This window comes from Babesia bigemina (assembly GCF_000981445.1).
Source record: "Babesia bigemina genome assembly Bbig001, chromosome : III".
NCBI classification, from domain to species: Eukaryota; Apicomplexa; class Aconoidasida; order Piroplasmida; family Babesiidae; genus Babesia; species Babesia bigemina.
The window spans coordinates 2,696,113-2,716,398 of record NC_027218.1 but is presented as its reverse complement, the minus strand read 5'-3'; the positions used below and the strand labels follow the sequence as shown (position 1 = coordinate 2,716,398).

At 55.6% G+C, this 20,286-nt stretch overlaps 12 protein-coding genes across 12 annotated transcripts; 7 read left to right on the top strand and 5 right to left on the bottom strand.

Annotated features, from left to right (window-relative positions):
• Positions 1–37: 37 nt before the first annotated feature.
• BBBOND_0311050 (Probable DNA-directed RNA polymerase) lies at positions 38–4,257 on the bottom strand (the record flags this gene model as incomplete). Its single annotated transcript, XM_012913934.1, has 12 exons — positions 38–383; positions 420–520; positions 561–983; positions 1,022–1,188; positions 1,229–1,845; positions 1,884–2,340; positions 2,376–2,459; positions 2,496–2,881; positions 2,917–3,286; positions 3,709–3,902; positions 3,938–4,027; positions 4,184–4,257. 12 exons carry the CDS (start codon positions 4,255–4,257, stop codon positions 38–40), a joined length of 3,309 nt encoding a protein of 1,102 aa, XP_012769388.1.
• A 1,258-nt stretch (positions 4,258–5,515) lies between these two features.
• On the top strand, positions 5,516–6,409 carry BBBOND_0311040 (Dullard-like phosphatase domain containing protein, putative; the record flags this gene model as incomplete). The annotated part of the gene is made up of 2 exons (XM_012913933.1): positions 5,516–5,785; positions 5,825–6,409. The coding sequence occupies 2 exons, from the start codon at positions 5,516–5,518 to the stop codon at positions 6,407–6,409; spliced, it is 855 nt and encodes a 284-aa protein (XP_012769387.1).
• A 235-nt stretch (positions 6,410–6,644) lies between these two features.
• BBBOND_0311030 (UBIQUITIN-CONJUGATING ENZYME E2, putative) lies at positions 6,645–7,170 on the top strand (the record flags this gene model as incomplete). The annotated part of the gene is made up of 4 exons (XM_012913932.1): positions 6,645–6,653; positions 6,688–6,834; positions 6,869–6,991; positions 7,030–7,170. The coding sequence occupies 4 exons, from the start codon at positions 6,645–6,647 to the stop codon at positions 7,168–7,170; spliced, it is 420 nt and encodes a 139-aa protein (XP_012769386.1).
• A 280-nt stretch (positions 7,171–7,450) lies between these two features.
• Positions 7,451–8,475, top strand: BBBOND_0311020 (dnaJ domain containing protein, putative; the record flags this gene model as incomplete). The annotated part of the gene is given in 6 exon segments (XM_012913931.1): positions 7,451–7,526; positions 7,562–7,710; positions 7,725–7,806; positions 7,840–8,117; positions 8,156–8,257; positions 8,296–8,475. 6 exon segments carry the CDS (start codon positions 7,451–7,453, stop codon positions 8,473–8,475), a joined length of 867 nt encoding a protein of 288 aa, XP_012769385.1.
• A 15-nt stretch (positions 8,476–8,490) lies between these two features.
• BBBOND_0311010 (U3 small nucleolar RNA-associated protein 6, putative) lies at positions 8,491–10,905 on the bottom strand (the record flags this gene model as incomplete). Its single annotated transcript, XM_012913930.1, has 2 exons — positions 8,491–10,618; positions 10,658–10,905. The coding sequence occupies 2 exons, from the start codon at positions 10,903–10,905 to the stop codon at positions 8,491–8,493; spliced, it is 2,376 nt and encodes a 791-aa protein (XP_012769384.1).
• A 639-nt stretch (positions 10,906–11,544) lies between these two features.
• Positions 11,545–12,888, top strand: BBBOND_0311000 (hypothetical protein; the record flags this gene model as incomplete). Its single annotated transcript, XM_012913929.1, has 3 exons — positions 11,545–12,184; positions 12,220–12,464; positions 12,502–12,888. The coding sequence occupies 3 exons, from the start codon at positions 11,545–11,547 to the stop codon at positions 12,886–12,888; spliced, it is 1,272 nt and encodes a 423-aa protein (XP_012769383.1).
• A 108-nt stretch (positions 12,889–12,996) lies between these two features.
• BBBOND_0310990 (hypothetical protein) lies at positions 12,997–13,701 on the top strand (the record flags this gene model as incomplete). The annotated part of the gene is made up of 6 exons (XM_012913928.1): positions 12,997–13,087; positions 13,126–13,271; positions 13,312–13,379; positions 13,416–13,498; positions 13,533–13,579; positions 13,615–13,701. The coding sequence occupies 6 exons, from the start codon at positions 12,997–12,999 to the stop codon at positions 13,699–13,701; spliced, it is 522 nt and encodes a 173-aa protein (XP_012769382.1).
• Positions 13,702–13,825: 124 nt separating this feature from the next.
• Positions 13,826–14,858, bottom strand: BBBOND_0310980 (METHYLTRANSFERASE-RELATED, putative; the record flags this gene model as incomplete). Its single annotated transcript, XM_012913927.1, has 6 exons — positions 13,826–13,885; positions 13,923–14,115; positions 14,154–14,490; positions 14,531–14,642; positions 14,678–14,782; positions 14,820–14,858. The coding sequence occupies 6 exons, from the start codon at positions 14,856–14,858 to the stop codon at positions 13,826–13,828; spliced, it is 846 nt and encodes a 281-aa protein (XP_012769381.1).
• Positions 14,859–15,290: 432 nt separating this feature from the next.
• On the top strand, positions 15,291–16,289 carry BBBOND_0310970 (hypothetical protein, conserved; the record flags this gene model as incomplete). The annotated part of the gene is made up of 1 exon (XM_012913926.1): positions 15,291–16,289. The coding sequence occupies one exon, from the start codon at positions 15,291–15,293 to the stop codon at positions 16,287–16,289; it is 999 nt and encodes a 332-aa protein (XP_012769380.1).
• A 226-nt stretch (positions 16,290–16,515) lies between these two features.
• Positions 16,516–16,884, bottom strand: BBBOND_0310960 (hypothetical protein; the record flags this gene model as incomplete). Its single annotated transcript, XM_012913925.1, has 1 exon — positions 16,516–16,884. The coding sequence occupies one exon, from the start codon at positions 16,882–16,884 to the stop codon at positions 16,516–16,518; it is 369 nt and encodes a 122-aa protein (XP_012769379.1).
• A 92-nt stretch (positions 16,885–16,976) lies between these two features.
• Positions 16,977–18,118, bottom strand: BBBOND_0310950 (hypothetical protein, conserved; the record flags this gene model as incomplete). Its single annotated transcript, XM_012913924.1, has 4 exons — positions 16,977–17,209; positions 17,245–17,710; positions 17,751–18,043; positions 18,082–18,118. 4 exons carry the CDS (start codon positions 18,116–18,118, stop codon positions 16,977–16,979), a joined length of 1,029 nt encoding a protein of 342 aa, XP_012769378.1.
• Positions 18,119–18,672: 554 nt separating this feature from the next.
• BBBOND_0310940 (hypothetical protein, conserved) lies at positions 18,673–20,140 on the top strand (the record flags this gene model as incomplete). Its single annotated transcript, XM_012913923.1, has 5 exons — positions 18,673–19,257; positions 19,301–19,465; positions 19,504–19,608; positions 19,656–19,777; positions 19,813–20,140. 5 exons carry the CDS (start codon positions 18,673–18,675, stop codon positions 20,138–20,140), a joined length of 1,305 nt encoding a protein of 434 aa, XP_012769377.1.
• Positions 20,141–20,286: the final 146 nt, after the last annotated feature.

The following is a 20,286-nucleotide window of genomic DNA, read 5'->3' as shown; positions in this document are numbered from 1 at the left end:
TATAACAGGTTTATAAAAACATCGCACACTAGATGTTTCATGGGCGGAACACCTGTTCCATCCAGTTTGATTTGTCCTCTGGGTTGCCGTCGACTTCCACGAAACCGTGCACGGGCTTGGCCGGCGCTTTCGGCTTGGGTGCAGCGGACGGCGGCACGGCCTTAGCTGGGGCAGCTACGCTGACAGGTACCGTGTCCTTGTCTGCAACAACGGTCCTGTTGAGGACAGTCACATCATGCACGCCTCTCCCAGCATCCGGCTCGCCATCCGCTCTGGGCTGCTGCGCATCGTTGGCATCAGGTGCCTTGTTCTCGCGCGATGGGAACAAAAAGTCCCGGTTCGGGCCATTGGCCAGCAGCATCGACGCTTCACGCAGAACCCTCCTACAAAGCGTGAACTGTTGCTGTTACAAAACCCACCTCTGGCGACCGTCCATCTGGTCCGACAGGATTTCAGCGGCAGTGTCCAAGCAACGCTGGTAGCGGATCATACGCAGCACATCGTAGAGTACATTGCTGTCCTGCACACGAATGAGGAAGGGCTCGCACAGCACTCCTCACCTGGCGCTGGCCTTTCACTTTGCGCAGCATACGCAGCAGCCACTTGTCGTGCACCAGTTCGACGTTGCCCATCGAAGTCGCAGCCTTCTGGGTCACGCGCTCGGCATCACGGAACCAGAAGCCGTACGCCTGCTGCAGCTGCATCAACAGCTCGAGTTGAGCCCCCTGCAGCGTTAGGGAGTGGCGCATCTCGTCGTACTGCTGCCAGGGGATGGCAGCGACATCCTCGACGATGCCAGCGGGGCCGACCTCCTTCAGTTTGGGGTCGCGTGTCATCACCGAATGGAACTTGTTGAACGGCATGTAAGCACCGCTTGCGCCCTCGATACGCAGCGGCGCCTTACGCAGCGTGTAGCCCAGGAAGTTCACTGGCGCATGGCTGTGAGGGTAGCGTTCGCCCTCTTTCAGGCGGATGTAGCACAGCTAACATCGATGAGGACACGAGAACTTCGTAAACAAACCTTTTGCTCATTTACGTAGAGCGGGAACGCCCTTATGCGATTGCTCTTCTCCTCCGACGAGCTCTCACCACCCAGGTCGGCGAGGTGCAGCGATGGGACCCACTCGAAGGACACGCCGCCCAGCTTGTGGAAGCTCGCCATGGCCGGCACCAGCGACATCAACTGGCCTGCGCGATATGAGGTGGCATCGTACGGTCGACAACTCACCGGACGAATCGCCCACCCAGAGGTTGAGCTGGTCGGAAATGCTGAGCCATGACACATGTCTGTTAGGCGGCAGTACGAGCACGTCGTCGTAAAGGTCGACGACGCGGTTCAAGGAATTTCGGGCGAGGCCGCGCAAACCGTTCACCCACAACAGGCGCGTGGAGTACACTGTGGACGACCTTGGGTTGCTGGTGCACTCTGAAATGACGGCCAAGATGTTGCCCTTGGCAGCTAGGCCGACCGGTGCGCCTTTCAGGCGGTACACCCCCAACATGCTACCCGCAAAGGAGAATATGTAGAGCACGCCGTCTCCCAGAACAGCTACAAATTCGTCAGAGACTGCCACTGAGGCGATGCTTTCGTGCCTTAACCGGCGCTGCCAGATCTCGTTGGTGCCCAGGTTGTAGACGGTCAACAGCCCCTGGGGTGCGTTGTCTACAGCCAACTCGCTGCCCGTGACCAGGGCCCTACCGCACAGCGCGGCCGTGTGGCAGTTGTGGCTGTCATGCTTCTGTATGTAACCGGCATTGGGGCCCGAGTAGAGGTGGACGTGCAGAGTTGTGGAATCGCCGGAACCTTGCTTGGTAATCTGCCCACCATCGTCCCAATACATGAGCCTGCACATGACTGCAACATCGACCATGCTATTGCCCACCATTGAGAAGACTCGTCATGCGGCGCTGGGCATGAGCCCGGCGTGAGATTGTAACGCGCCTCAGTCCGCCGCTCAAGTTGTGCCACACGCCGCTTGAGCCGCTCGATGTCCTCCATCAGCGCGATGCTCGATTCATCATTGAGCACGTCGAAGACGTCTACGTTGCGGCGGCGGTGCCTTGATGGGGACGCTGGTGCCTCCGGCTTCTCGGCATCGACGTCGATATTGTCTACGCCGTCAAAGAGGCCGCCCTCATCCTCCGCAACGTCGTCTCCAGCATCCTCCGCAACGTCGTCTCCGGCATCCTCCGCCTCATCATCCACCATCCGGCGCAGTCGCTTGTTTACTTGGGCGTCAGCGCCTTTCGAAGAGGAACTCGCCTCCGCGAGGCGCTTCACCCCTACCTCCTCCATGCGGTCATCAGCAGGTAGTGTCAGCCGAGTGAGGGTCCAGGGCTCTGCGAACTAGTGACGCGCGTTCAACGCAACATACTTCTGTCATAGACGTGTCCCAAGATTGCCAGGCTGACCTCGTTCTCCCTCAGGTCGGTAAGGAAACACAACCTGAACTCGCATCCTGGAGAATGATGAGCCACAAAACACGTCGTATTACCCGTTCGCCTATATAGAACAGATTGGGTGTCGAAATCCCACACTGCGATGTTGTCTTGGCTGGCGGTAAGCAGCACCACTATGTCGCCAAGGGCGGTGAATTGCAGGCACGATATGGGCTCCGAATGAACCACGCCGTCGCCGAACTGGTAGATCTCCCAGCGGGGAGCGGACGTATAGCGGATAGCATTTGTGCCTGCAAATGCCAACAGACGCCGATGAGGGTGGAAGGCCAGCGCCCATTCTTCCCAGGTGTCGCTGCCTATGTTCTCGAAGGTCCTCAGGATGCTGTCGGTATCCAGACACCTCAGCACCATGCGGTCCGGGGCGTACTGCGCAATCACACTGTGAGCCAAGCTGGCGTGCATTCCGTTGATGCCGTAGCCGCTGCGCATCATGCCGATGCTGCGCGAGACGCTTACCACTCTATGGAGATCTGCTGCAGGGTGTCCCATGCAAAACGCACGATGGTGCCGCCCTCAAACAGCGCGAAGCTGTGAAGCGCGGCTTTGCCCCTTTTATCCGCCTCAATGTCGACGTGAACCTCCAGGTGGAGCACCTGGGCACTGTTCCTGTCGTTATGCGATACTATGTGGAACTGCCCCTGGGCGTCCACGCCGGAAAGACAGATGATGCCGTTGGCGTATCCCAGCACGACGACAAAGTTGTAATTGCTGAGAGTGACGGGCGCTTTGCAGACATCCAGGGCTGTTATATGCGTGGTAGTGATATACGGCTCCACCTGTGGACTGATGCAGACTTTCCAGTCCTCGATGTCCACTCCATCCTTCCCTCGCAGCGACGGCAGCCAGCACACCTCCAATCGCCTCGAAAAGGTCACACAGCTGAATGTGTAATGATGCGGAATGCATCGAAGGAGAAGGGAAGCGAACGCGTCCCTTCAGAACGGCGTCGACATCGCCACGGACTTACCCGGCGTGTACCGCAAGCGGCGGAACGCTCTCAGCCGTATCCACTACATCAAACATTTGTAGACGGAAGTATAGTGAAAAACAAGGAATAGCGATTGAGTGTGTTACGCGGCGCTGATTGCCGTGGCGGGCCAAACAACGCCCAGTGCTAACGGCGTCGAGGCCCAGCGCAGCCGCGTCCTGCGAGCGTAGGACGCGCTTTAGACAATTTAGTGGTCGAATTCCATCGACTAGAGTGAGGCTCCCTTCTCCCGAAGCGCGGACTGGGCAGCGGTTAAACACGGCATGAGCGACAATAACCTACCATGTACACCTTCTTCAGGTGTGCCACGTTACTGCGCACGCTAGATAGGGCATTCAACATGACGGTAAACGGGCTGTCTACTTTGCAACGTAGACGGATTTCTAGCTTGTTTTCCAGGGGGTGAGGGACGCGGTATCCAACGAACGCAACACGTTCGTCCTTGCTCAGCCGGCTGCGGCGTAGTCACGGCATACGTCAACCACCTACGATCTCATAAGCGTGCCGAACGTGTGATCCTCCAGATATACGATAAAGGTGCCGCAGAGCGGAGATCTCGAATCGGTGATCCACTCGACCCTGCAAAGCATGAACAAACCGTGAATGGCAATGCCACAGCCCGCAACGGATATTTAGCGCACCGAATAACGCCGTGAATAGCAGCCATAGGCGCTAACACATACACGGCTGGTACTAAAGGCATCCTGCAACGCAAGCGGCCGATGTGCAACTCACTTCTTGACGCCCTGGGCTAACTCCATCATATCGGCCGTCTCCGGCCGATTTATAAGCGACGTCTGGCGCGACATCTTGGCAACTGGACGAGCCGTGTACCGGCCGCAACCGAAGAACAAGTGACCTGTGAGAAGCCGCGCCCGCACTATACGGCGAGTGGGCCGGCGCTACTGCGTGAAAATGCCGTTAAGCGGCGGCTAATGGGCTAATAGACATCCGCCATAACCAAATGTATTGGCTCGGCGCGTCCTGCCGGAATACATGACAGCATTGCCGTGGAAGGCTGAGCCGGGAGTAATGGCGGGCCGCGAGTCGCGAAGCGACACACAAACACACATCTGTATGCCCTGTGTTGCGAAACAATCGAGCGAGCTATCTAATTTTGCATTATGAGCCAGTTTGCGACGGCGGAGTTGAGTAGGTCGACATTTCGGGATAACGGCCGCTCCCGCACCATAGCGTGTGGAAGGAAGGAAGGAACCGTCGACGCCGGCATTATCAAGTAAATGTCTCCCAATGTTAACGTAGCACAATTTTACAAGTTTATTATGTGTATTGCCCTGCATTATGCAGTTCGGTTCGCCACAACAACGTGGCAACTGCGGATTTTGAATACTGTAAGAGCGCCCTGAGGGACGCTGCAGAGGCATTTGATTTTTCATCCGTTTTGTGTGGCCCTAGGCGTAAAAATCGCCATTTAAAAGAGTCATATTTGCAGATCGCCTGTCGCCGTGGCAAAAACCACCGTTAATGGAAAAGCGAAGTAACGCTGATTGCCGAAGGACAGAATCTCCCGTTCCCGCCTTCAAGATTTTTATTAACATTTGAAAATTAGGCTGTAGTTCGGATCAATTGCGGGGCGGAAGTCGTGCGTGTTGAGCGAGCGTATTTAAATGCAGTATTTGCCGTCTCCAAGTGGAAGGCAACCGTCACCGATAAACCTTTTGCCAGTCAAGGAGCAAAGCCATCTCCGTCGGTGGAATCGGCAAGTGTGCGAGCAGCTGTGTGTAGCGCTGCGTGTGGTCTTTTAGCGGATCAAGCTGCGGCGTCTACACCCACCACTTCAAAGCGTTGGCAGCCTTGAGCATAAACATACTGAGACAGGAATCCGTCGGCACTAGAGCCTTCCGTGGTTGTCCAATGCAGTTTTACGTCCGCGGTCGCGAGATAATGCGGTTACTGTGGATTTCGATTGCCGATAAGTGAACGGAGGGTTCAGGTGAAGCAACCTTAAGACTGCAATCGCCGTCGGCCGAAAGTGGGAGCGCTGGGTTGGTAACACCAGCAGCGCTTGATGACGTTGTACGATTCATTTGTTTTGCGATTTTGGCCATGATAGTAAAAAATTTGGTTGGCACAGAGGTCAAGGCCATGGGCGTAAAGCCCAGCAGGCGTGACTATCTGCGGCGGATCCTCGCTTCCATGAGACTGACAGCGGGAATCAGCAAGTTAAAGATATCCGGTGGGCGATGCTGCAAGCTTGTGGACTCAAACACGGCCCAGGGTGGGCAGCAGGACCAGAACCACTCGTGCGACGGGAAATGCGACGCCAAGTCTGGAGCGCCGCTGAAGAGCCCCGTCTTGAGGGTGGACAACCCGAGGGTGAGTCAGATTTCAACTCGCACATTCACGTCCGTGCAGAAAAAGACGCTCGTTCTGGATCTGGACGAGACCCTCGTGCACTCATCTTTCGAGAATAAAGGAGGGCACGACGTAACGCTCTCTTTGCAGGGAGAAAACAAGAGCAGGCACGTGTACGTCAATTTGCGGCCGTTCGCGAGGGAGTTCGTCTCCGCGGCCACCCGCATGTTTGAGGTGGTCATATTCACCGCTGCCACCCAGGACTACGCGAACCCGGTCATCGACGTCATAGACTGCGAGCGACGCATACGCGGAAGGCTTTTCAGGGAATACTGCACGCACTGGAACGGGTGCTACATCAAGGACCTCGACATTTTCGATCGCGACCCCAAGGACATTGTCATCATCGACAACACACCCGTATCGTACTACCTGCAGCCGAACAACGCGATACCGGTTTCGTCGTGGCACGACAACCGCAACGACCGCGAGCTCGTACAGCTGCTCCCGTTTCTGCGGAAGCTTTCCACGGCGAGCGACGTGGTCCCGCTGCTCAACGAGCGGTACCCGTCCAACGAGCTCAACTCCGACATTTCGCGGAGGCGCGTTCAGTTCGACCACCTCTTTCCTGTACAGCACTTCTAATCTTTTGTGATCGTGTCGCACCGTTGCCCGTGCGGCTGGGTATCCGCCTCCCGGGAGCGCGAGGGCGGTGACGCGTGCTGCCGCTGGCGGCCGGCACCACCAATAGCAATAACTTTGCCCGGACGGTCCAGCTCCAAATACCCACCAAGTCGTTGATCCAGTGTGATGCAACGGATCAGATTGTCAAGACAAGAACCCAGTACGCAGAAGCGAGTGTCATCCAGGCCAGCGCATCATGGACGAGGTGAGCGCTCTCTCGCGCGCGATACACGCTGCAGATTAAAGTTCCGAGGAGTTTCAAGCTGCTAGACGAGCTCGAGCGCGGCCAGAAGGGTTCCGTCAGCGAGTGGGTCTCCTTCGGGCTGGAGCGGCCGGACGACATCACGCTGTCGAACTGGTCGTGCACCATTCTGGGCTACCCAGGAGTAAGTGCTCCGCGCAGCTCACCAAATCGTGCAGACCGTGTTTGAGAACAGGATCTACTGTCTCGAAGTGTACTGCGGCGAGCAATACCCGGACGTGCCGCCGGTGGTCAAGTTCCTGACGCGCATCAACCTGCCCGGAGTCGACCAATTTGGCAACGTAAGTGCCCGCCTGCGCAAGAGCTAACACAGCTTCAGGTCATGGCGAACTACTTCCCCGGGCTCAAGAACTGGAAGCGCACGAGCTCCATCGAGGCCGTGCTGGTTGACATCCGGCGCCACATGGCAATGCCAGCCAACAGGCGCCTGCCGCAACCCGAGGAAGGCGATTGCTACTGAGCGCCCGTGCCATCGCAGCGGCCGTAGGTGACAGAAGCCGCGCCGCGGGCGTTGCCATGTTCGCATCAGCCGCGCGACGTGCGCCCGGCCGTCATATTGCACCCACAAAGTACGTGGTGTACTATGTCATTTGTAACAAACTTAAGGGTAGAATTCCACTTAGATGTGTAGGCTGTTGCCGCTGTCTTCCGATGCGGGCTGTTGTTCCCTGAGGTGTTAACTGGACAGCGACCAGTGGCTCTTTCGCCGGTCGGAAATGGCAACCGGCGATAGTGGCAAAATGGCCGAGGAGGCTGCGAAGCCGCCTGAGGAGGACGACGTCCTCAACTTCTTCTTCTCCGAGATCGAATCCATTGGTACGCTCCACGACGCAAAACGTCATCGCTGGCAGGCAAAGCGAAGAGCGACGCCGACATCATGACCTTCAACGCCAAGGAGATGTGTCTGAGGCTCACGTCGCAGACCTTCGCGAGCCCCTACCAGGTGCTGCAGCTCAAGCACGACGCCACCGAGGAGGAGATCAAGAAACGCTATCGCAAGGTAGGCTAAGCCAGGCGCTTGGCATAGGCACTCAGATCTCCCTGCTGATCCACCCTGACAAATTCAAGCACGAGAAGGCGCAGGAGGCGTTCAACGGTAAGGCCGACTCGTTGTGACCGATAATGCGAGCAGTGCTGCTCAACGCCTTCAACGAGATCCAGAAGTCGGACTCCAAGGAAAAGTACAAGCTCGTGTACGAGGAGGCCAAGAAGATCGTCTACAAGCGCCACAAGGCGAACCCCAACGCCACGACGCTCGACCTTATCGCAGCCGGGGTGCTCGACAGCGACATACAGCAGATCGAGAACGAAATACAGCGGGAGTGCGACGAGATCCTGCGCAAGCAGCAGGAGCGCCGCGAGTACGCGGAAAAATGCGTGCGCGCGAACATGGAGTACGAGAAACAGGTTAGTCGTGATGCCGTTCAAAAGCTCAACGTTCGCAGCTGGCCGCTGAGCAGGTCGAGCTGGAGAAGCAGCAGCTCAACCACCAGGTGGAGTGGGACAAGACCCGAGATCTACGCGTCACCAGCTGGCGCAGCTTCCAGGTGCGTGCCCTCCACGCCGCCCCCCAATGCCGCCGCAGGGCAAGGTCACCACCAAGGACTTCAAGCTCCAGGCGTTCAGGACCGTCGATCCCAAGCGTGAGCAGCGTCCTGACGTCGAGGGAACCAAACGGGGCACCATCGCCGAATCGCAAACAAATCGCAAGGAGAAACGCAAGAAAATCGTGCATACAGACGAGTACAAGGCAAGCTGGAGATGAAATCTGGGCCAAAATTCATACACTGTTCGTGACGAACGCCGAGCCCAACTGCGCGTACGCACGCGCGGCAACAGCATCCGACGAGAAGTTGTAGCTGTGCAGGTTCAAAACCATGGTCTCGAAGTCCAGCTGCTCCAGTGCTTTGGCGCACTGCACGTAGAGCTGCCAACAGCGGTTGCGCAGCCCCAACTTAAGGCCGACGTCACTAACGTTCACTGAATCGCAAGCCATAACTGCGGCATCGCACAGATTTATGACCTCGCGTGCTTCCTTAGCGTACGCGGCCGGCGACGCGCCCGAACGTTTGCTCGTGAAACCGCCGAAGCCGTTTCCACCGAGCTTCTCCTTAAGGCTGGACATAGTGCAGTCCACCTGCCAGAACGATATCACTACGCACAGAAGGGCCGCATTCCGCGAGCTGCGATTGTTGGTGCGGTACTGGCGGAGGTGGCCGACGGGGTCGATTATTCTTTTGCTCACTGCATTAAAAACTGTAGCCACGAGGTCTCCGGACCCCGTAAAATCGTCGATGATAACCTTTGCGCTCAAATCGAGCAGATGCACGACAATTTCCACCAGGTGCGCGTCGCTCCCCGCCAGCTTGACTGCGGCCGTCACGCCCTGAAGCAATTGCTGCCTCGTGAGGTCGACGGACACGTTACGCGCGGCTTCAATTTTAGCAGCGTCTGAGAGATGCTCCCACTCTATAAGGCGTATAAGCATGCCCGACTTCGAGCTCTCCTTGATATGGGTGCTCCTGAGGCTATGCAGGATGCTCCGATTCACCATGGCGACGAACGGTGCGAGGCATGCCGAGTCCACGTGACGAGAAAACTCGATGGCCAAACTATATCCGGAGACGCTGTGCGATTTCGCGGTGCTTTGCGTTACTTGTAACGCAACTAGCCGCAATAGGTCGTCATCCGATGACAGCAGAGCCTCCGCGATATCGTTACCTTGCGATCTTAGGGCGATAGGGCCTAACTTGGATGCTGATGCGCTAACTACGCCCGCGAAATGCTTTCGGAACAAAGCGCCGAGAGCCCGCAGCTGCTTTGCATCTATCATCCCCCTCACGTATTCGCACTGCTGTGTCGAGCTTTCAAATCCGTCTGACGTTGGCCTCAGGAAGCATATATCCTTCACGCTATCAATGCCACCGCAGCAAGCGTCTATCTCTGGGTCGTCCGATTCCGAAGGTGCAGATTCGGTGGCGGAGCGCTTATTGGTGCTTGTGACGTCCGGTTGCGAGCCGTCTACGTCCATCACCCACGAGGGCTCGTCTGCTCCACCAGACGTTGCGCCCGCTTCTGGCGTGGTGTCATCCTCAGACGCGATTACAACATTGATGAAACGGCACACGACAGGCATCATTGCCGGACTGGACGCGCAGTCCTCCACCATCTCGCCGAAGACGGTTTCAGGCGGCGGGCATGCATCGGAAGGTTCGCTGCGGTGCACCAACAGCGATTCCAGCAGTCGGTGCTGCCACACGTATAGGCCCAGCACGGGGTGAGGCAGCCTCCGGTTGAACATCTCGTTGAACACCAGCGAGGAGAACTCGCCGTAGTCGCCGAGCGCATTCGCGAAACCCGGCGCGCGCTGTACACGCGCGCAGACCGTCGCTCCGAAGAACAGCATCTTAAAAATGTCACTGCCTTTCAACGATTTAAGTGCGTGGCGCATTATGGTGCTCCAGGTCTTGGTGGAGATCTCTTCTGGGTCCACCTCGCCCGGGCTCCCGTCCTCTCCGGACTTGGCGTAGTCGGCAAGACGCTGCGTGACCTGCACTTCAAGTTCCAACAGCAGCGTGAACAGTGACAAGCTCCGCGGGTTTGCACGCAGGGCCATTTTCACCACTCTACGTGCGGCCACGCTGCCCTTCAGGGTCATGGTGTACTGCGTGGCCACCTTCCACAGCGCCTCGCACGTCGGATTCTTCGACAGGGCGCCCATGATGGCGCGATTCAGCACATTGAAAGCCTTGATGCGATAACAGAATGCGCAGTACTCTTTCCACAGCTCTACTTCCGTTCCGAACCTTTTCAGGCACCGGTTGAAGATGCGGTGGATGCGACGTCGCACTGTCACCTTAATGGGGACCTTGCCGTGCTCCGCGGGAACATTGTAACGCACGTCGGACCTGCGAATACGGTGAATACACAATCAGACAGTGACCAACTTTTCTTCCTTGGACTTCGCCTGCCGCAACCGCTCCTGGAGAAGGCGGTCGAGCTCCACCTCGTACCGGATGTACTCCCTGAAGGAGTTTCGCGCATAAACGGGGTCGGTACTGATTACAGCGTACTCGTACTTTCGGCGGCACTTCACTATGTCCTGTACCTCGGATTCCGTGAACAGCTGCAGTTCCGAGAACCTGCGCAGCTCGGGGACCATGTCCTCGAGCTGGTGCTGCACCCGAGCCGCCATTTTGCGATATTTATAATGCGATATATGGAATCTGCCGCGCCTAGGCTACGGATACCCCGTAAAGTTACAACAGTCCCCATCGCGCCAGCGGCACTATACGAGGTCGTTACACATCTACGAGTTGGCCATCCACAACGTGATAAACCGTACCGTAATTATGTTATATGTGTGTAGTAAATGCGGTGATGAAGAAGGTGAAGATTTGTGGTTATTCGAGCAACGTAATACAATCCACGTACGTATCGTCATCTAAATGCGCGTAAGCCGTGGATGTCTACGTATTCTAACGGCCACAGTTGCGATTTTCTTATCTGTATTCGTCTCTACGTGTCTATGTGTCCATTCGGCGTTTCTGGTGATGTCTTATGGTAGTCGAGTCTTCTAAAAATTCCATCTTATTAGAAAAGTCCTGATACATTTCCGACGTTTGCGAAATATCTCACACTGTAGCTAAGTGCCGATTTTATGTGTCTACGGCATGGATTATACGCGGCTCTCTGAATAGTATTCATACACGGAGACACCAGCGGTGCCTAGTATCCCTGGTCGCCGAACTATGGCTGAATTAATTTTCGGCCACCGTTACAAAAACTGTCGTCCACACTCAAATACAAACTTATAAGCAATCGGTAGCTCAAAATGACGTCAGAACATGCGCCCAAGCAGCTGTTCCGGCATGAGGTCCGTGTCGGATCGACCACCGTGGTTATTACCATCGAGACCATTGAAGATCTGTCAAAACCTGTAACTGGCGATAGTGAGCAACAAGCGCCAACATTGGGTGCCAAAATCGACAATGAAACGGACACCGCAGAGGCTAACGGTCTCGGCGAAGGGGAAAATCTAGCCGACGTGGCCGGAGGTAAAATTCCAGAACTCACCGGTGATGAATTAATCTCCGGTGAGCCACCAGTTGATACTGAAACAACAGAAAGTGAACATGCTGACGATGCGGCGGCCACAGCAGACGTGTCACCGACGACAAACGATGATGAATCAGTGCCTCTAGCCGGTGACGATGGATCGGCTCCTATAACCGGTGACGGTAAATCGGGGGACCTAGCCGATGACAAGACCGTGTCGTCTGATTATAGCGATGAGGCTGATTGGGGAATGAACACCAGCGAGTTGAGCGCAGCACTGCATAGCGCCCTGCAGTCATACAATGCGGAATCCGGGGACGCCCCCCTCGTAAACAGGAATATCTCGGGCGACATGGATCACACCGTATCCAACACGACGGATAGCACCATAAATGAGATGCAAGAAGAGAACTACGGTAGGTGAAACATGAAAGTGTCTCACGTGATACAGAGGAGGCGGATAAGATAAACCCGCTGCTGGCAGAAAATGACGAGGATTTGGATACGGCAACCGTATCTGATGCCACGTCGGAAGTATCTGTAGAAGAGTTCTTGCCAAGCGGAGACCGCATCGACAAGCTCCATCCGGACGACCCGCGAACCATAATGACGTGGAACGTCTCCGGGTTGGGCGAAATAGTGCACCGAAAGAACGTGTGGAGTCGTTTTACACAGCTAGTGGAGGGGTTAAAACCGGTTTGTTTGTAGTTGGGGCGTATTAATCCCTTCTCAGGATATCGTCGTGCTGCAAAACGTGAAGCTCTGCGAGTCTCCAATGATCGGTAGGGCCCACGTAACGGTTCACCATACCAACCCAGGCTTTTGCCCCAAAGTGGTGGAAAAAGGAGACGGGAGGGCCACCAACATTTCGTATGATCAGCAATTTAAAGATGGGAAACTTATCGACGAGATAAAGAAGAGCATCTTTAGGAGGTACCACCTCGTCCACTCCCTCGCCAGCTGGAGGATTGGCGGCCAGTTAATATTCATCAAAAAGTGCTTTACGGTTTGTCATCAGGCAATCCCGCTAATTCGTGCAGTACATTACGGCGAGGTTCGGTCTCAGTACGAAGTTGAATGCGAAGTACCACCATCCGGTAGGTTCAAGAACTCCATATAACATGCAACACTTCCGCAGGAGGGCAGGGCAATCATGCTACAATTCAAAAGCTACAATCTGTTATGCGTGTTAGTTTGCAGCCGCTGATTCCTGATGGTTAACTTCAGGATGTCGCCCATTAACGGATGGGACACAGCTAACTTGAAGCAGAAGAAGCAGTGGCAAAGGGACCTCGCCCACTTGCTTCACAACTTGAAGGGTTTGTAGCCCTCACGTGATTGCAATTCACATGCGCAGACACGAAAGCGGTGGTTCTTTGCGGATACCTCAACTGGTACGTCGAAGGGATTTTTAGCCACATCTTCAACAGTGCCCCTGAGGACATCGACCTGTCGGACTCGGAAAAACTCAAAATGGAGAGTTCACCTGTTTTGCACAACTCGGTACGCTATATTGGCAATATGTGGTATGCATGTGGCGCAGGGCCATACGGGTTTCCCGGGATGCAGGCCGGCAGACCGCGAGGGCTACAAGTGGATACTGCTGGCAGGGTGAGCTTATGCGGTTTCGCCGCTAGAATGTTGCAGGCGTCTCGTCGACAGCTTCCGTAGGTTGCACCCATACAAAGGCAAGGACAAGAATCCTAATAACAAGAAATACACGTCACTGGGTTTGTTCCATACCTTCCCATTGACAAGTTGCAGTCTACCTCGGCGACAAGACACGATGCGCCGTCAGGACCAATCTGACAGTAGGTGCACAGTCCAGGGTTATCATGGCTCCCAGCTCGTCTCAAACTACTTTATGAAGAACGTGAGCCAGTGCGAAATCATTGGCAACACCAACGACCTCGTTAGTGCACGAAACCGCTAATAGCACACGCATATGCAGAGCCCATCGGGTTGGAGACACCTGCCTCAGCTGCTAGTCATGAGGAGCCCCAAAGTGGAAACGACATCGTCGTGACTTTATTAATGACAGAACGATTGGAAACGTGTTAAAAGCGTCCCGGCCTCGCTCTACCCGTATACTTGGTGTCGGGCCTGGTTTCGATACCCTAAACATTGTGACCAATAGCGATAAGAGCAACTCACCCTTCTGCGTTGCTGCTGTTTCTTGTTGATGATGCGCTGACGTAGACTCTCTTGCTTTTTCTGCCTTTTATTCCGCTTCGGCATTCCGCCGCCTGTCTTAACCGTCTCTTCCTCATCCGACTCCACGTCCATTAATGCCTGCGGCATTTTCTGCGGTATTCCCGTCATGCCTGCCCATATGCACAGGTAATACCTGAACAAAGTCACCTTTACGTATCGGTTGTCACATACTTCTTCGCCTTCGTGGACTCGGGGAAGTCAACAACAAGCCCGCCGCCGAAGTTGCAGCGCGTGGCAGCGGAGGTGATCATCTCAATCTGCTCCGCGTTCTCCGGGTAAAACTGGATGGCTGCGCGGGCACCATAGTTTAGGCTGCGATATAACCACTTGAAGAATGTCAAGAGGCGTTTGTAGGGGTCGTGCGAGCTCTTGTTGGCGACGCAGAGCCACTGCAGCGCACTGATGCTGATGGCCCCGTCGAAGCTTTGGGGCTTGAAGTTCATTGGTTCGCCGATGTCGCCAAGGATCATATCGCCTTCCTTGTCGCACTCGTTCCGCACAGCCTCCTCTGCGCACAGCTTAAGAATGCACTTCGAAGTTCCGCCTACCCAGCATGAAAGCGCTGATGTCTATGCCTATCCAGAAATTGTTGTGGTCGTTGAGCACCGAGCCGCTCAGACCGCTGCCGCATCCGATATCCAGCACGAGACAGCATTCATCCTGCGAAAGGTATACTCCCCCAAACTCGGGCCTACCTCCGGCAGCAACAGCATCTCGGTGGCCCGCTGGCTCATCTCGACCTGGATGTCTCGGATATGCGTATTTACGGTGTACCGGCGAGCTTCTTCGCTATTGTAATACTGTACAGTTGTGTATGTTCAGCTCTAGGCAACCTACAATCTCCGGCGGAGCCAGATGCTCCGGCCGAGTCGCCATTGTGTCTACCGGCAGAAAGCCAGCGTCACCAGTTTCCCTTGCAGAGCGTTTTCAAGCCGTCAATTCCTTAGTGCGATTGTTTCACGCAGTAATTTCGTCATACATGGGCCGAAATTCTTAAATGCGATATTTCAAGTGCGTTCGGACGTACGTTGGCATACACGCGCGACAGTTAGACCAGCTCAGGACGGGTCATACATCATGCGCGATGACATGGCACAATCAAACTGCCTCGGTGTGGTCCTTATATGTGTTTTGTTTGGCGTGTTTAGCGATTCCGCTGGGCGGTAACCGTGGCCGTACGCGTTGCTACCCCTATAACGTACACACTCGCAACGCGTTCTGCGTATTTAATATCCACACATCCAACGAACAGTGGCAATATTGCCCGGACTGGGAAGTACGATGAGCCATATAGTTCTGGAAACGTCAATGGAACGCGATGTAAACTCAAGTGCGGGGCATAGCGGAAAAAGAAGCAACAGCTGCATGCCATCGACGCACGGTCGTCCGCAACAGCGCAGGAACTCCAAGTGTGACTGGAATCCGCCTGTAGACACCAGTACGTTGCCCGCCGCCGGCCTGTCCTCCAGTCGCTGTACAAGGGACTTCGCTGCGCGCTGTAACCTGCTGCTACACAGCGGGATGAAACGCGCGCCAGCCGCTTTTCCGAGCAATACCTATGAGCAGGCGCCGTCGCCTCGGAACTACCGGGGATGGAACCACAGGTACGGCGACACGGCCCCTTTGCCGGCATCGACGGAGGAAGGGGTCACCAGCCCCAAGCAGTCCCTTCAAGACAAGCTGCGCCAGCAGTACGCCCGCTACAATCGTGTGTTCCGTGACCCTCCACCGGCGGACCCGCCTGCGGTGAAACCTGGCGCTCCTATGTCCGAGTTGGAGGCGAACAGGCAGCGCATCATGCGCCACTGCTGCATCTTCAATGACACGCAGGAATCCGATAAACGGAAACAGGAACGTGATGTGGGTAGCTCTCCGACAGCACGGCCCTCTGAGTACGCTTCGCCCGGCCGGTCTCCCGGTGGCCAGCAGCATGACATCACCGATGAAAGCCCCAATTTCAAGGCACCCCTGGTTACGGAGAGGACCATCATCGGCGGCACCCGGACAGTGATGCCACGCGATCCGGAGTGGGAGGTGGTTGCCATGCGGATGTCCTGCATCGATGCGCTGATGTCGGAGCGTGACATCGAGGAGCTGGCGCACAAGGCCGACATGCAGGTGGTATCGATCCACCTGGATCGCAACATAATATCGCACATCTGTAACGGCACCGGCACCATCAAGTGCCGCCACACCGGCGGTGAGGAGGGCCTGATGTACTTCGCGCAGCTGCTGGCAAAGCGAGGCATCCGCCTCTACATAACGGACATCGTCTCCCGATCTAACGCGAGCCGAGAAGGATCATAGATGGATGCGGACTTCACTGTGCAGTAGGTGGTTGGTTATATACGCGAAACTCAAGACGCCAGCCTTAGTACATTATCTATTCCATAACGCTTTAACATGTATAATTAATTCTGCCACTTCGGGCACATTTCAATGCACATGGACCGAAATAACCGCCACTGTTGTGGCTGTGCTGACGATTAGATTGCGTTTGTGTTGATTTTTGCGATACGGTTGCGCCTCGTGGTCAAGCGACGTTGAGTTTGCGCTGGCGCTTCAGCGCCTGCTTGAGGACCTTCTTGCGCCTCGCCGTGATCATCTGGCCGCCAGATACCACTCGGCAGAAGTTGGTGCCGCGGACGCCGGGTTTCGTGTCCTTCATCACGACGTCCTCTAAGGGAGCGCTGGAGGTATGTTGGCTCGACTGCCCGAGACTGAACGAGCTCAACTGAACGGTGGTGTAATGCACTAAGAAAAAATATACCTGCAAGTTTACGCCGCGGCAGAGCTTCTTGAGGTTGTTGCGCTCCTGGCGTTTGCGCTCTTGGTCGACCATCTGCTTCTTGACGACATCGTACCGCTTTTTAATTACCGTGCGGTTATTTTTCTTCGACATTGCGATGACAAGTGTGTACTAGCTTCACATTCTTAGGATTAAATTCTGTTTCGACGGCTATACGTTACAGTCTCTCGAGTGCTGTGCGGGCACTAGGGCACCTCCCCTATAGCAGCCCTAGATAGCGACATGGCCTCCGCAACGGCGTCTGCCTCGTCCTCCCTCTTGGTTCGCATGATGGACTTATAGGCTGCCGTAAAGTTCTCAAGCAGACGGCTTGTGGAGCCCACAAAGTCGATCCACTCCTTCCACGCTCCGTAGTCACCGAACATATCGGGCTCGTTGAGATAGAGAAAATACTCATCAGAAATGTCGGTAAAACCAACTGCAGCGCATTAGCCAGTAAATACGATAACCTACGTTGGGTAAGCGCATCCTTGACTTCCTCGCCGTGCTTTATTTTGAAGCGGGTGTACTTCAGCAGCGCCACGGCCGCCGGGTGTCTAATAATATCCTCGTACAGCTGTTCGTTGTTCACGCGGAGCAGACGTAGTTGCAACTCGTCTGGGTGCTTGGCGATTTGCGAGATCAAATGCGAAACGTTTCCCAGAACAAGCAGGAAGTTGTCGGAGTCGTCCTTGTAGAGCTTGGCAAGGATGTCCTCGAGTGACACGGCGGGGTCGTTTTTATACACCTGCTGCACGCAGTAAAACGCGTTGGCCACCACTGAGTCTTGATTCTGGATGTTGCTGAGGTCTGCTTGGAGGAAACCGGGCTTATTCTTGAGCTGCTCCTTGGCCTGCTGTATGCGTTTGAGGTCCTCCTTGGTCTCCTGAATGATGGAAAATTCTTCGCGCTCGTCGTCGTCATCTACATCTTCAGCCGCCTTAAGGGCATTTTTTAAACTGGATGTTGCGCTTTCTTACCTGTTTTGACAGGAGCTCGTTTACGCGCTCCACCTCCACGAACCGCGGGGCCAGCTGCTCCTCATCGATTTCGTAGACCTTGTCGTAGTGCCGCACCAGCGTCTCGACTACCAGGCGCGTTTTGGGCCCCCAAAACACCTTGGTCGCATCGGTGCTACTGAGTTGGATCCTGTACCGCGCCACCGTGGACAGCAGTTGCGTCAACAGCGCCTTGAACTGCACGTACTCGTCGTAGAGGCTGAGCAGGCCGTCGTCATCGCACGTGAGAAACTTCTCGGCTTGCTGCTTCAGACCTGCGGCGCATTGGACGGTTCTAGAGCGTTCCACTTACGTTCAACCTGGTCCTGAGCCTCGGACAGCTTGGTCATCGTCCTCTCATCTGGCTTCGTACTGGACCACCCTGTGCGACCTCTTCTTGTAGAGGATCCTGGAGCCGCAGTTACGGCACCTCACAGTTTGCGTCGGCTGAACCGCCAGATCGTTTCCGCACTCTGCATACAGATGATTTCGGTCAAATCGCGTACACATCGACATGGTCATGCGGCCACGGCATAGCGAGGTCGCGCATTGGCGCCCAAATGTATAAGCACGTGCGAATTCCGCCCGTTGCTAGGGTCTCATATAATCTAAATCCATTTTGTGCTATATTGGGGGGCCGAAAGACGCGTAAAACGGCGGCCTGGGCGACATCGGCTGCGAAGGCGCCCCGCCCAGCTCGGCGACTGGACGCCCGAACAACGCCATCAACGGCCCATCAGAGGGAATATTTACTAACGTAATCATGCTTACCGGCGCAAATGTAGATAATGGGCTCGAGATGGTCGTGAGTGTCAATATTGTTTGAAGCCTCCATTTTATTTCGACTGAATGTCTAGAGTAGGCGGCAGCATCGCATCCGCACCGGAATCCACGGTAGTGAGAGATGACCGTTGCGTGGCTGCCATGTGTGTGTCTAATGCTGTGCTTGGCTGTTATTGACCGTTCTCTGGCCTTCCGTGTCACGCATGGCTTCGCGTCGGCGAGGCGGATTCCGGGTCGGCTGCGCAGCGATCACATCGACGAGATGATGTTCGAGTGCGCCATCTACAACTCGAATCTGCGCTTTCCGCGCAACGTGGATTCCGAGCTGAACCCTCACGCGGCACGCGACAGCGCCACGCAGAGCCGGCTGGAGTCGATGAGCCTCGAGCTGACAAAGCAACAGCTGGAGACCTTCAAGCGGCGTAAGGAGCACATGCGCATCAGTCTGCCGATCTCTGGGGAGGTGAGCCGGCCACGAGGCGGCCACCTGCAGAAGCTGTACTATATCCTGGAGGAGCACAACCGGGAACTGATGGAGAACGAGCTATATCGCGCCGGGACCGAGGGCGGCGAACAAAACACCGTCGACATCGACAATCTGCGGAAGATTGTGCTGCCCACCCAGATGTATCGCATTTTCGACTCCCCGTCGGTGACGAAGCGTTACCGCCTCTTCCCGACCACGATAAAGTCGCACTCGCCAGTGGTACGTTATCTGCTGGATGACGCGGCCGAACACGTTTATGCAGGTGCCCGGCCAGTTGTCAACGATAACGCTTCAAGAGCCCCATCGGGAGCTTTTGGTGGAGCAGGTGCGCTCAAGTAACGTATTCGGGATACCGGTCGCCTTCCTGGAGCCGTCGAAATTCGACAATGTTGACCCCGAGATATCTCCGCACGCGTGCATGTGCGAGGTAGGCGAACCGGGACTATGTGAGACATCTGAGCGTAGTTCGTGGACCTGACCGACTTCGACACCACCGGCAAGATAGTAGTGCGGGCTACACAGCGGCTGTCGATCGTTGACATGCCGGCGACCAAGGATCCCATTGTGCTGGTAAGAGCGCGGATACGCGGTGATAGGGAGGCTAAAATCCTTCGCAGGCGGATGTGTCGATCCTGGAAGACGAGCGTGAGCGGCTGCGCAACCCGAACCTAACACAGGGGAATGCTCGCGCCGTGGCGAAGCTGTACGACAAGTGCAACGAGCAGGAGGCGCAGCTAAGGTATGCCAAACTTCACGCGACCTCACGAGGTGCAGCCGGCTTGAGGGCCGAATGGGCGATGTGGAAATCGTCGAGTCGCGCGAGTTGTTCGCGGACAAGCTTGGCCGCATGATACGCGATGTGCCGTTAGATGGCGACCACGAGTACAGGATTCTAGAGCTGACCGGGTTCGCTGCGATGGAATTCCATGCAGACACCGAGACGCGAATGTGGGCCGCCAACACACGTGACACGGAGGAGCGCCTAGCGTGCGCCAAAACAGTGCTGGAGGAGAAATCAGCTTATCTCAAAGGCCGCATATCAGAGGTGAAAAGGAACGCCGACCCGCCGATAGCGGTCAACGTGTCAGACGTGAATGTATAGCGCAGTGCACTCCGAGTGTCTCTTCACCGATTTCACCGCCTTCCTCTCGCGCGCAGTTAAGATAGGAAGAAGCGGGTTAATTAGATAACTTAACTCATTGTTCCGTGTGTATGAGCTGAATGCATGGGATGCGACGCAGACGCGAT